The 11,191-nt window shown below is 41.6% G+C and overlaps 1 protein-coding gene across 1 annotated transcript; it reads left to right on the forward strand.

Moving 5' to 3' along the window:
* Positions 1-3,475: 3,475 nt before the first annotated feature.
* Positions 3,476-10,606, forward strand: LOC120996402 (stromelysin-1-like). The gene is made up of 5 exons (XM_040426289.1): positions 3,476-3,630; positions 5,945-6,165; positions 8,962-9,110; positions 9,354-9,479; positions 9,819-10,606. Exons 1-5 carry the CDS (start codon positions 3,520-3,522, stop codon positions 9,995-9,997), a joined length of 786 nt encoding a protein of 261 aa, XP_040282223.1. The 5' UTR covers positions 3,476-3,519; the 3' UTR covers positions 9,998-10,606.
* Positions 10,607-11,191: the final 585 nt, after the last annotated feature.

Raw genomic sequence — 11,191 nt, forward strand, 5'->3', positions numbered from 1 at the left:
GCACAAGTTAGCGGATTTTTTATTTTTTTTTAAGTTTTTTTTACAAAGTCTCATATTCCACTAACTTGTGACAAAAAAAAAATCTCACATGAACTCACCATACCCCTCACGGAATCCAAATGCGTAAAATTTTTTAGACATTTATATTCCAGACTTCTTCTCACGCTTTAGGGCCCCTAAAATGCCAGGGCAGTATAAATACCCCACATGTGACCCCATTTTGGAAAGAAGACACCCCAAGGTATTTTGTGAGGGGCATGGCGAGTTCATGTAAAAAAAATTTTTTGGTCACAAGTTAGTGGAATATTAGACTTTGTAAGAGAAAAAATAATTTTCCGCTAACTTGTGCCAAAAAAAAAATATTCTAGGAACTCGCCATGCCCCTGACGAAATACCTTGGGGTGTCTTCTTTCCAAAATGGGGTATTTATACTGCCCTGGCATTTTAGGGGACCTAAAGCGTGAGAAGTAGTTTGGAATCCAAATGCATAAAAAATGCCCTGTGAAATCGTAAAGATTCTCAATGGAATTTGGGCCCCTTTGCGCATCTAGGCTGCAAAAAGGTGTCACACATGTGGTATCGCCGTACTCAGGAGAAGTAGGGCAATGTGTTTTGGGGTGTATTTTTACATATACCCATACTGTGTGTGAGAAATATCTCTGTAAATGACAACTTTTTAAATTTTTTTATACAAAGTTGTCAATTTACAGAGAAATTTCTCTCACCCAGCATGGGTATATATAAAAAGACACCCCAAAACACATTGCCCTACTTATTCACATTCTACCACATGTGTGACACTTTTTTGCAGCCTAGGTGCGTAAAGGGGCCGAAAGTCCAACGAGTACCTTTAGGCTTTACAGGGTTGCTCACAATTTAGCCCCACCCAAAATGCCAGAACAGTAAATACACCCCACAAATGACCCCATTTCGGAAAGTAGACACCCCAAGGTATTCGTTGAGGGGCATATTGAGTCCATGTAAGATTGAACTTTTTGTCACAAGTTAGCGGAAAGGGAGACTTTGTGAGAAAAAAAAATAATAATAATTTCCGCTAACTTGTGCCAAAAAAAAACCTTATATGAACTCGCCATGCCCCTCATGGAATACCTTGGGGTGTCTTCTTTCCAAAATGGGGTCACTTGTGGGGTATTTATACTGCCCTGGCATTTTAGGGGCCCTAAAGCGTGAGAAGTAGTTTGGAATCCAAATGCGCAAAAAATGCCCTGTGAAATCGTTAAGATTCTCATTGGAATTTGGCCCCTTTGCGCACCTAGGCTACAAAAAAGTGTCACACATGTGGTATCGCCGTACTCAGGAGAAGTAGGTTAATGTTTTTTGGGGTGTCTTTTTACATATACCCATGCTGGGTGAGAGAAATATCTCTGTAAAATGACAACTTTGTATAAAAAAATGGGAAAAGTTGTATTTTACAGAGATATTTATCTCACCCAGCATGGGTATATGTAAAAAGACACCCGAAAACACATTGCCCTACTTCTCCTGAGTACGGCGATACCACATGTGTGACACTTTTTTGCAGCCTAGGTGCGCAAAGGGGCCCAAATTCCAAAGAGTATCTTTACGATTTCACAGGGCATTTTCTACACATTTGGATTCCAAACTACTTCTCACGCTTTAGGTCCCCTAAAATGCCAGGGCAGTATAAATACCCCACATGTGACCCCATTTTGGAAAGAAGACACCCCAAGGTATTTCGTGAGGGGCATGGCGAGTTCATGTAAAATTTTATTTTTTGTCACAAGTTAGTGGAATATGAGACTTTGTAAGAGAAAAAATCATTTTCCGCTAACTTGTGCCAAAAAATAAATATTCTAGGAACTCGCCATGCCCCTCACGGAATACCTTGGGGTGTCTTCTTTCCAAAATGGGGTCACTTGTGGGGTATTTATACTGCCCTGGCATTTTAGGGGACCTAAAGCGTGAGAAGTAGTTTGGAATCCAAATGCGTAAAAAATGCCCTGTGAAATCGTAAAGATTCTCATTGGAATTTGGGCCCCTGTGCGCACCTAGGCTGCAAAAAAGTGTCACACATGTGGTATCGCCGTACTCAGGAGAAGTAGGGCAATGTGTTTTGGGGTGTATTTTTACATATACCCATACTGTGTGTGAGAAATATCTCTGTAAATGACAACTTTTTACATTTCTTTATACAAAGTTGTCAATTTACAGAGATATTTCTCTTACCCAGCATGGGTATATGTAAAAAGATACCCCAAAACACATTGCCCTACTTCTCCTGAGTATGGCGATACCACATGTGGTATCTGAGTATCTTTACGATTTCACAGGGCATTTTCTACGCATTTGGATTCCAAACTACTTCTCACGCTTTAGGTCCCCTAAAATGCCAGGGCAGTATAAATATCCCACAAGTGACCCCATTTTGGAAAGAAGACACCCCAAGGTATTCCGTGAGGGGTATGGTGAGTTTATGTAAAATTTTATTTTTTGTCACAAGTTAGTGGATTATGAGACTTTGTAAGAAAAAATAAAAAAATAAAATAATTTTCCGCTAACTTGTGACATGAAATGGGGTCATTTGTGGGGTGTTTCTACTGTCTGGGCATTGTAGAACCTCAGGAAACATGACAGGTGCTCAGAAAGTCAGAGCTGCTTCAAAATGCGGAAATTCAAATTTTTGTACCATAGTTTGTAAACGCTATAACTTTTACCCAAACCAATAAATATACACTTATTGCATTTTTTTTTTATCAAAGACATGTAGAACAATAAATTTAGAGGAAAATTTATATAGAAATGTAGTTTTATTTGAAAAATTTTACAACCGAAAGTGAAAAATGTCATTTTTTGCAAAAATTTTGGTAAATTTCGATTAATATCAAAGAAAGTGAAAATGTCAGCAGCAATGAAATACCACCAAATGAAAGCTCTATTAGTGAGAAGAAAAGGAGGTAAAATTCATTTTGGTGGTAAGTTGCATGACCGAGCAATAAACCGTGAAAGTAGTGTAGGTCAGAAGTGTAAAAAATGGTCTGGTCATTAGGGGAGTTAAAAATAACACCCTAAAAATGTCTTTAAAAATATGTTAAACATAAAAAAAAAAATTTAAACAATAGGTCTTTTTCTGATGACACATTCCCTTTAAGGCCAACAATTGTATTGTATTGTGGTGCTGGTACAATCCTCAGCCTGCTTTACTTGAAAGCAAATGTTTCCAAAGATTCTGTGTATAATGTAATATTAACTGCCCATCTAGTATATAAAAAAAATAGGTTGTGCATCATATCAAGGAACAAGGAAGCTAATCTCTATTGTAATTGTGCGGGTTTGCCGCAGACTGAGTGACCACCTAGAGTCAAATACGTGGGTTGATATTTGCTGACCCGATGATTACAATGTACATGTATCAGTTAAGCGTGAAAAGAGCTTGGTTAATTTGGCAATGAATGACAGCATTGCAACACACCTTCCCCTATAAAACACACTGCTGTGAGCGGCACAGTCCAGTGCAGGCTGTGTCCTCTGACTGCCACAATGATGCAAGTGCATTGCTTGGTTCTCCTGTCACTGTGTTATGGCGCACTCGCCATGCCAAGACCCACAAACAACGAAGACGTCAGCTCCACAGATCAGGATTTAGCACAGGTATGTCTTGGAGACTTGAAAAAGGTTTTTATGTATAATAAAAAATTAACAAATGTGCTAATATAGTGTGTTGTGAGTTTCAAAGATCTCTGCTTGCTGTCATTCAATACGTACCTTCATTGCTTACTTCCAGGTGATGAAAATCATTTTACAAGGCATAGCTCTGATAACTGTACTGTATGTGTAACGAGTGGTACTCTTGTATGTCCACGTCCTGTCATGAACAGGACAGATTTTTATCCCCCTGGAAGTAAACAATGATTTTGAAGGACAGCAAGCAGAGATCTTGAAAACCGTGAACAATTGATAGAAAAAGTATATTGGAAATATTTTTGACTTTTCATTATAGGAAAAAAATAACATTTATTTTCTGAAACCATAGTTTCCACTTTACAGTATTTAGCTGTTATAGCACCTTACAATAAAGACAAATAAAGGGTTTAAATATTGACGACCTGTTCTTAGTAAAGGGTCATCAACATCAGGCCTGTGGGGGTTCAACCCCCAGCACCCACACCAATCAGCTGTTTGAAGGGGCCGTGCTCTTTGGTTGGGTGCTGCAGCCAGATAGTATACCAGGCAGTGTGCTGTACATTGTATAATAGCTGTTCTTGGTATTACAGCTCAGTTCCATTGACTTTAATAGGACTGAGATACAGTGAGGTCATGTGACTGATAAACTTGATGTCACAGGTCAAAGAAGGGGTCACCGCACTCGCCCAAAGGCCACAACTGATATTGATAATCTATCCATCAGTATTTGAGTCATTAAAAACCAGTATAAGGGCTCATGCGCACGAATGTATTTTCTTTCTGTGTCCGTTCCCTTTTGTTTTGCAGCCCATATGCGGAACCATTCACTTCAATGGGTCCACAAAAGAAAACCCTGAAATTAGGCCATATGCACAATGCTGTTGCCCGATCATGGCCGTATTGTGTCCTGCAAACAGCGGGTCCGCAATACACGGGCACCAGAAGGTAGGTGCTGAACAGAGGCACGGAACCCCACGGAAGCACTACGGAGTGCTTCCGTGGGGTTTCTGTCTGTGCTTCCGCACCTCAAAAAAGTAGTGCATGCACTCATTTTTTGCGGTGCGGACCCTCGGATGCAGATAGCGGTCCCCATTCAAGTGAATGCGTCCGCTTCCACATGCGGCGGCCTTACGGTCGGGGACCGTGCATTGCGGACCGGAATTTACGGCCCACTGCACGGGCCCGGCAGGCACACGTTCATGTGCATGAGGCTGTAGGACTCATGCACACTACCGTATGTATTTTGCGGTCTTCAAAAAAATGGATCTGCAAAAAATACGGATGGCGTCCGTGTGCATTCCGTATTTTGCGGAACGGAACAAGTGGCCCCTAATAGAACAGTACTATCCTTGTCTGTAATATGGACAATAATAAGACAAGTTCTATTTCTTTGCGGAACGGACATACGGACTTAAGGAAACGGAATGCACACGGAGTAACTTCCTTTTTTTTTGGCGGACCTATTGAAATGAAAGTAAATTTGGCGCATCCACTGCCAGCAAAGGGGTATTAGGTCCAGCGTTTCACCCCATTAATAAATGACCCCCGTGGTGTTTATGTAGACATGGATTTCTAGGGTAGTTTTTCGTGTGTTCCAGGTAGACTGCCTCTTTCACAAAGGCCGACTCTTTTATGTACTTAAAGCAGTTGTCTCATTAACCCTCAGTTCACACCTGAGCGTTTTACAGCGCGTTCCTACGCGCTGTAAAACGCACAACAAGGAGAAACCAATGCTTCCCTATGGGAATGGTTCTCACCTGGGCGTTTTACAGCGCGTACGATCGCGCTGTAAAACGCCCGACGCTCAAACAAGTACTTGAGCTTCTTTGGGGCGTTTTGTCGCGCGTTTGTGGCCATAGGACACTGCTGTCAATCAAACAAACGCGCGTTTACCATTGCAAAAAACGCGCTTAAATAAAACCGTGCGTAAAACGCGCGTCTCAGGAACGCTCAGGTGTGAACCCAGGGTCAGACAATTTATACCCTATCCTGTGTCTGATCAGTGAGATCCGATGGCTAGGGCCACCACCGATGGAGTGGCATTCAACTGTGTGGGACTGCCGGAGATAGCCAAGTACAAGCTCCATATAGCTGAATGGAGTGGCAGCGCACATGTGTGACCGTCATTCCATTCAAACAAGAGAAGGTTCTCCGTTCTAGTGATTAGTGAAGGCCTCAGCGGTCAGACCCTGCCAATCAGACACTATCTCCTATACATTTTAGATCTTTTAGAATACTTCATAGTTTCATGAACCAATTTCTTTGCCTTTTTTGCCCCTAGGAATACTTAAACAAATTCTACCCACCCATCTCTAGAGATAGAAAGACATTTAGGGAAAGGCTGGAGGAAATGCAAAAATTCTTCAGGATGAAAGTAACAGGAAAGCTGGACACAGACACCATGAATATAATGAAAAGCCCTAGATGTGGCATGCCAGACGTGGCAGAGTTCTCAACATTCAATGGAAGACCAAGATGGCAGAAAAACTCCATTACCTACAGGTGGGTACAATGGATAAGGATATTATTGGCCCTATATCTTTTTTTCCAAGTTATTGCACACTTAGTAATCCGCAATAAAGATCATGCCTCCTTCTGGAGCACTCAGGATGCGCCATACAAAAATTTACAAATGGCCATGTCTTAGAAAATGGAAATCTGAGGGGTGGCAAAAATTTATGAATTATGGTTTCTCTACTTACAGAGATAGGCCTCTTGCACATGAACGTTGCGTGCTCGTGGCCGTATTGCGGCCAGCATACGGCGGATCTGCAATACATGGGCACCCGCCCGTGTGCACTACGCATCACGGATGCGGACCCATTCACTTAAATAGGTCCGCAATCACAGAGATGCGGAACGGAAGCACGGATCGGAACCCCACGGAAGCACTGTGGAGTGCTTCCATGGTGTTTATGTCCGTGCCTCCGCACTGCAAGAATATAGAACTATTTTTTTGCAGTGAGGACGGATCACGGACCCATTCAAGTTGAATTGGTCTCGATCCGTCCCGGCCGCCGCACGGACGTTGCACGTGCATTGGGGACCGCAAATTGTGGTCCCCAATGCACGGAATGGATGCACAACGTTCGTGTGCAAGAGGCCTTAATAGCATTTTTCTATTTTGCTGCAGCGGCGGCCATATTTTATAAAGTGACAACAGAAAGTGCAGCCATATTGTTTGTCACTTTAAAATTTGTTTCTTAGGAACTAATGGTAAAACTGTCATTTCGTTATCGATAGACCATGTTTATAACATTTTTAGGGTTATACATTTTGTTGGCAGTCTTTAGGAAGATCTCTTAAAACGTAATAGTGATAAATATGAACGCACTTCCTGTTTTCAACAAAATAATGCAATAAAGTCAAGAAAATAATGGTTTACTAATCTATGGCTATCTTCTAAAAAATAGAAGAGATAGCAGTTGCACCCGGGCCCTGGCCTTCCAAAGGCCATACTTGCCAACTGTGCCGAAATGTATGGGGGTCTCTCGAAAAAAGGAGAGACATCCAAAAGTCTCAAAAGTATTGCAAAATCTCCTGGCACAGCGTAGAGGGCTTCTTGCCCCCAAAAAGTACCCCTTCATGTACTGTAACTGTATGTGACATTGGGATTTAGTGTCACTAGATGCAGCCTCGGGACTTAAAATACCTCAAGAGGGCAGAGTGTGGCTCAAAAGAGGTGGATCAATGCTCAAAAAAGGCTGGGCACCTCTCAAAAGTTGGTTGGGCCTGCAAAAGGGGCGTGGCTATCAAAGAAAATAATGGAGGACAACCTTCAAAAGTTGGTAAGTCTGCCAATGACCCAGATGCATAATTTGAATCTCTTTGGCACCAAATGCAAAACCTGCAACAGGTCTCTCACCAGCCATGTGCCATTTATAATACTGGTGCCTTTTTATCTAGTAGGGAAGTCACTGGGATCCACCAGCTGCTATGGTCTGGGGGAGACTACTACCTCTGCGCCTAATAAAAAGGCCTCACTGTCTAAGAGGATATCAGTATTGTAAATGGCACATGGTAGGTCAGGGACCTTGCTATTGGCCTAGGCCAGTGGAACATAAAAATTCAATGATTTAGGTAATTGTTACTAATGGCGCCTTGCACGCTTGTCAATGCCACCGAATTGTACAACTTGCAAATTAGGCCTCATTTATCAGTGTCTCTGTGCCCATAGAAACCAATCACAGCTCAGCTTTCACTGCTTAAACTTCTCTGAAAAAATTAAAGTTGTGCTGTGATTGGTTGCTATGGTCAACAAAGACTTTCTTTTTCTTAGAAACGTGGACCATGGTTTTTGGGAAATTTAAGTTTAAGGGATGAAATAAGATTATCATTAATATTGTAAAATAATATGAAGCAACAAAAATTATGTAAATTGCATTGGATTTTTCCAGATGGTGCACACGGACTTGTACAGTTGGCATGGCATGTTATAACATTTCCTATACTTTACACCACATCATGGTTAGCCACATTTACTCCACTATTTCCACCAAAAAAAAGGCATGCTCCTTTAGTAAATATAGTGATTTTCTTCTTACCCATACTGACCAATATTCTTGTTAAAAAATTCAGGGCATTTAACTCCCAGCCATGAACCCAACAGAGCCACCCACTTTTGGATGGAGCTTACACAAGCCCTACCCATTTTCAGGCTGGAACAGCCCAAATTTGCCAGGACTGTCTCTTAAAATTAGAGATTTTAAGCAACTATGCTTACCCTTTTTAATGGTGCCCAAAACACATAAAAAATTTGGCACTTGCCATGTACTCAACATTTTTGGAGCAGTTTGTGTGAGAACGTTTGGCTTAGGGCTCATGCCCACAACCACATGTATTTTGTGGTCCGCAAAATATGGATACTGTTCATGTTGCATCTGCATTTTTGTGGACCCATTGACTTTAGTGGGTCCATAGTGCACATTTTGCGGCCAGGTATAGGACATGTTCTATCTATTTGTGGAAAGGACATACCGATGCAGAGAGCATGTGAATTATCCATGTGCTTTCCGCATGAGTATGTCCATTTCACAAAAAGATAAAATACGTCCACAGAATGTGAACCACAAACCCATTGAAGTCTATGGGTCCACAAAAAAAAAAAATGTGGATGGCACACGGACTGCAGATGTATTTTGCGGATCCGCAGTTTCCGTTTGTGTGCATGAGGCTTTACTAAAACTATTAAAGACATTTAGGTTTTACCATATTTTACTCACTTTATAGCTGTGAAGTATCGTGGTAACCAACAAGTATTAAAACAAATGGGTTTAATATATTTTCCTTCTTGTACAGAATTTTGAATTACACCCCGGATCTTCCAGTCTCTGTGGTTGACAATTCGATCCAGAGGGCACTCAATGTTTGGAGCCAAGTCACTCCACTCAGCTTCACCAGAGTCAACAATGGAGACGCCGATATTCTCATCCAGTTTAATGCGCGATGTAAGTAGGTCTATACAGCAGGTATATATAGGTATACTGGGCTGGACCATTAAGGCTCTGCTCCACTTCGTTATTGTGAAGGTGCATGTCGGGAGGATTTTCTGACGTATAACCCTAACAGAGGACTGTAACATATAATACTGTATAGCCATACAGTGACATTTGTTGCCCATAGGACATAAAACAGATAAATCATATCCTGTTATGTATATAATGATAATAATTTCCATCATTTTATTGCAGCACATAATGATCAGAATCCATTCGATGGCCCCAGTGGTATACTGGCTCATGCCTATGCTCCTGGTGCTAGAATCGGAGGTGATGCCCATTTTGATGAAGATGAGAGATGGACAGATAACCAAGCAGGTACGCTGCTGCAAAGTTATACTGTTATTTTCAGTAATATAGATATGCATATATTTCTCTTGTCGGCAGGGTGTCCAAGTGTGAGGGGTTTTCTGAGACTTTTTAACTGATGTTTTATCCTCCGGATAGGTCATCAGTATCTGATCAGGTGGGGTCCAACACCCGGGAACCTCGCCGATCAGCTGTTTGAGAAAGCCTCAGCACTCCTGTAAGCGTTGTGGCCTTCTTGCAGCTTTACTTAGATCAGTGACGTTTTGTTTATCGGTCACATAGGTACAGAAGCTATGAACATTTGCTGAATATCTTTCTCCTTATAACCTTTACCTACCTTTTCCTTAGGCTTCAATCTATTTCTGGTGGCAGCACATGAATTTGGTCATTCCTTGGGACTCGGTCACTCCGATGACCGTCGCGCCTTGATGTTCCCCACCTACCGCTATGTAAACACAAACAACTATCGCCTGTCTCAAGACGACGTCAATGGAATACAGTCACTATATGGCAGACGGCGCAAGTAACTGCTTCCTACCAGTCGTGTGGCCCTTTATCTAACAGTGCTTTGATGGAAGGGCGTGAAATGCTTTTGCATTGGTATAATACTGCAATAAGTGTAAATATCTGAAAGTGTGACTAGAGATGACACAAATAGCAAATGGTGGCTTGCTGCATTTGCAATATAACTATATCTATGCTGGTAACGACTTACCAAAGGCAAGCAGAACTGTAAGCTGTAGTCGATGGAAATGAAGAGAAGATCCAGGTTCCTTGAACTCAAAGCCTTTATTTCAAATCACATAAAATCCATGGAGAGAAAACTGTAAAGTCGGCACATTTCGTCTGACAGCATGGTTGAACCGTGGTCGAAACGCTTCAACATTTCATTTTTCTTTCTATGGATATTATGCGATTTTAAATAAAAGCTTCAAGTTCGTAGACGCTGGATCTTCTCTTCATCTACTATTGTGTCTCCGATGCGTCTGTTCATCCACAGTGACCAGTAAGATGGTTTTACTTTCAGTGTAAGCTGTAGTACTCCACATATGTTGTATGCAAAGGGCTTGAAAATGGCTGACTTTTATCACATGTGTATAGCCAGTTTCAAATAAACAATACCTTGCTTTGAAGGATGCGATTTTTTTTTTTTAACTGTGCCAAGGGGTTAAAAACCTGTGCATCAGGCCATTCATTTTGGCAATGGGTTGTAGTCACCAGCTCAAAGACATCTTCAATATGATCTTTCAAAGTGTATTTTTTGACAATAGATCACTTTAACAGTATTTATAAGACAGATTTGTTATTTTATTTTACAGAAACAGCTCTAGTTTTGTCTTTAGGCTGTGACTGTTATTGCAAATCAGCTCCGGTAAAGTAATTGTGGTTAAGGTATTATACCTGGCACAATTCATGGACAAAAGTGGTGCTTCTGAAAACAAAACAGACTCCTTTTTTAATCCTCGACAACCCATTTACGCTTAAATGATAACTCCAATAAAAAACAAACATGAAAAATCCCCTATTCTGTGATCCTAACTGCTCAGTGGGGGTCTGACCACTGTCCTGATGGAGCAGCAGGCTGAGCATGCGCCCTGCCACTTCTCTATGGGACTACCAGAGATAGCCAAGTACAGTGCTGATCTAATTCTAGCAGTCCCATCAAATGTCAGGGTGCATGCTCGGCCTGTCGCTCCATCAGGATAGGAACATGGGAATCT

Source organism: Bufo bufo, chromosome 3 (assembly GCF_905171765.1).
Source record: "Bufo bufo chromosome 3, aBufBuf1.1, whole genome shotgun sequence".
NCBI lineage: Eukaryota > Metazoa > Chordata > Amphibia > Anura > Bufonidae > Bufo > Bufo bufo.

Coding starts and splice junctions, on each gene's coding strand:
- LOC120996402 (XM_040426289.1), top strand. CDS start 3,520: ATGATGCAAGTGCATTGCTTGGTTCTCCTGTCACTGTGTTATGGCGCA. Junction 3,631..5,944: donor CAGATCAGGATTTAGCACAG/GTATGTCTTGGA, acceptor TTTTGCCCCTAG/GAATACTTAAACAAATTCTA. Junction 6,166..8,961: donor AAAAACTCCATTACCTACAG/GTGGGTACAATG, acceptor CTTCTTGTACAG/AATTTTGAATTACACCCCGG.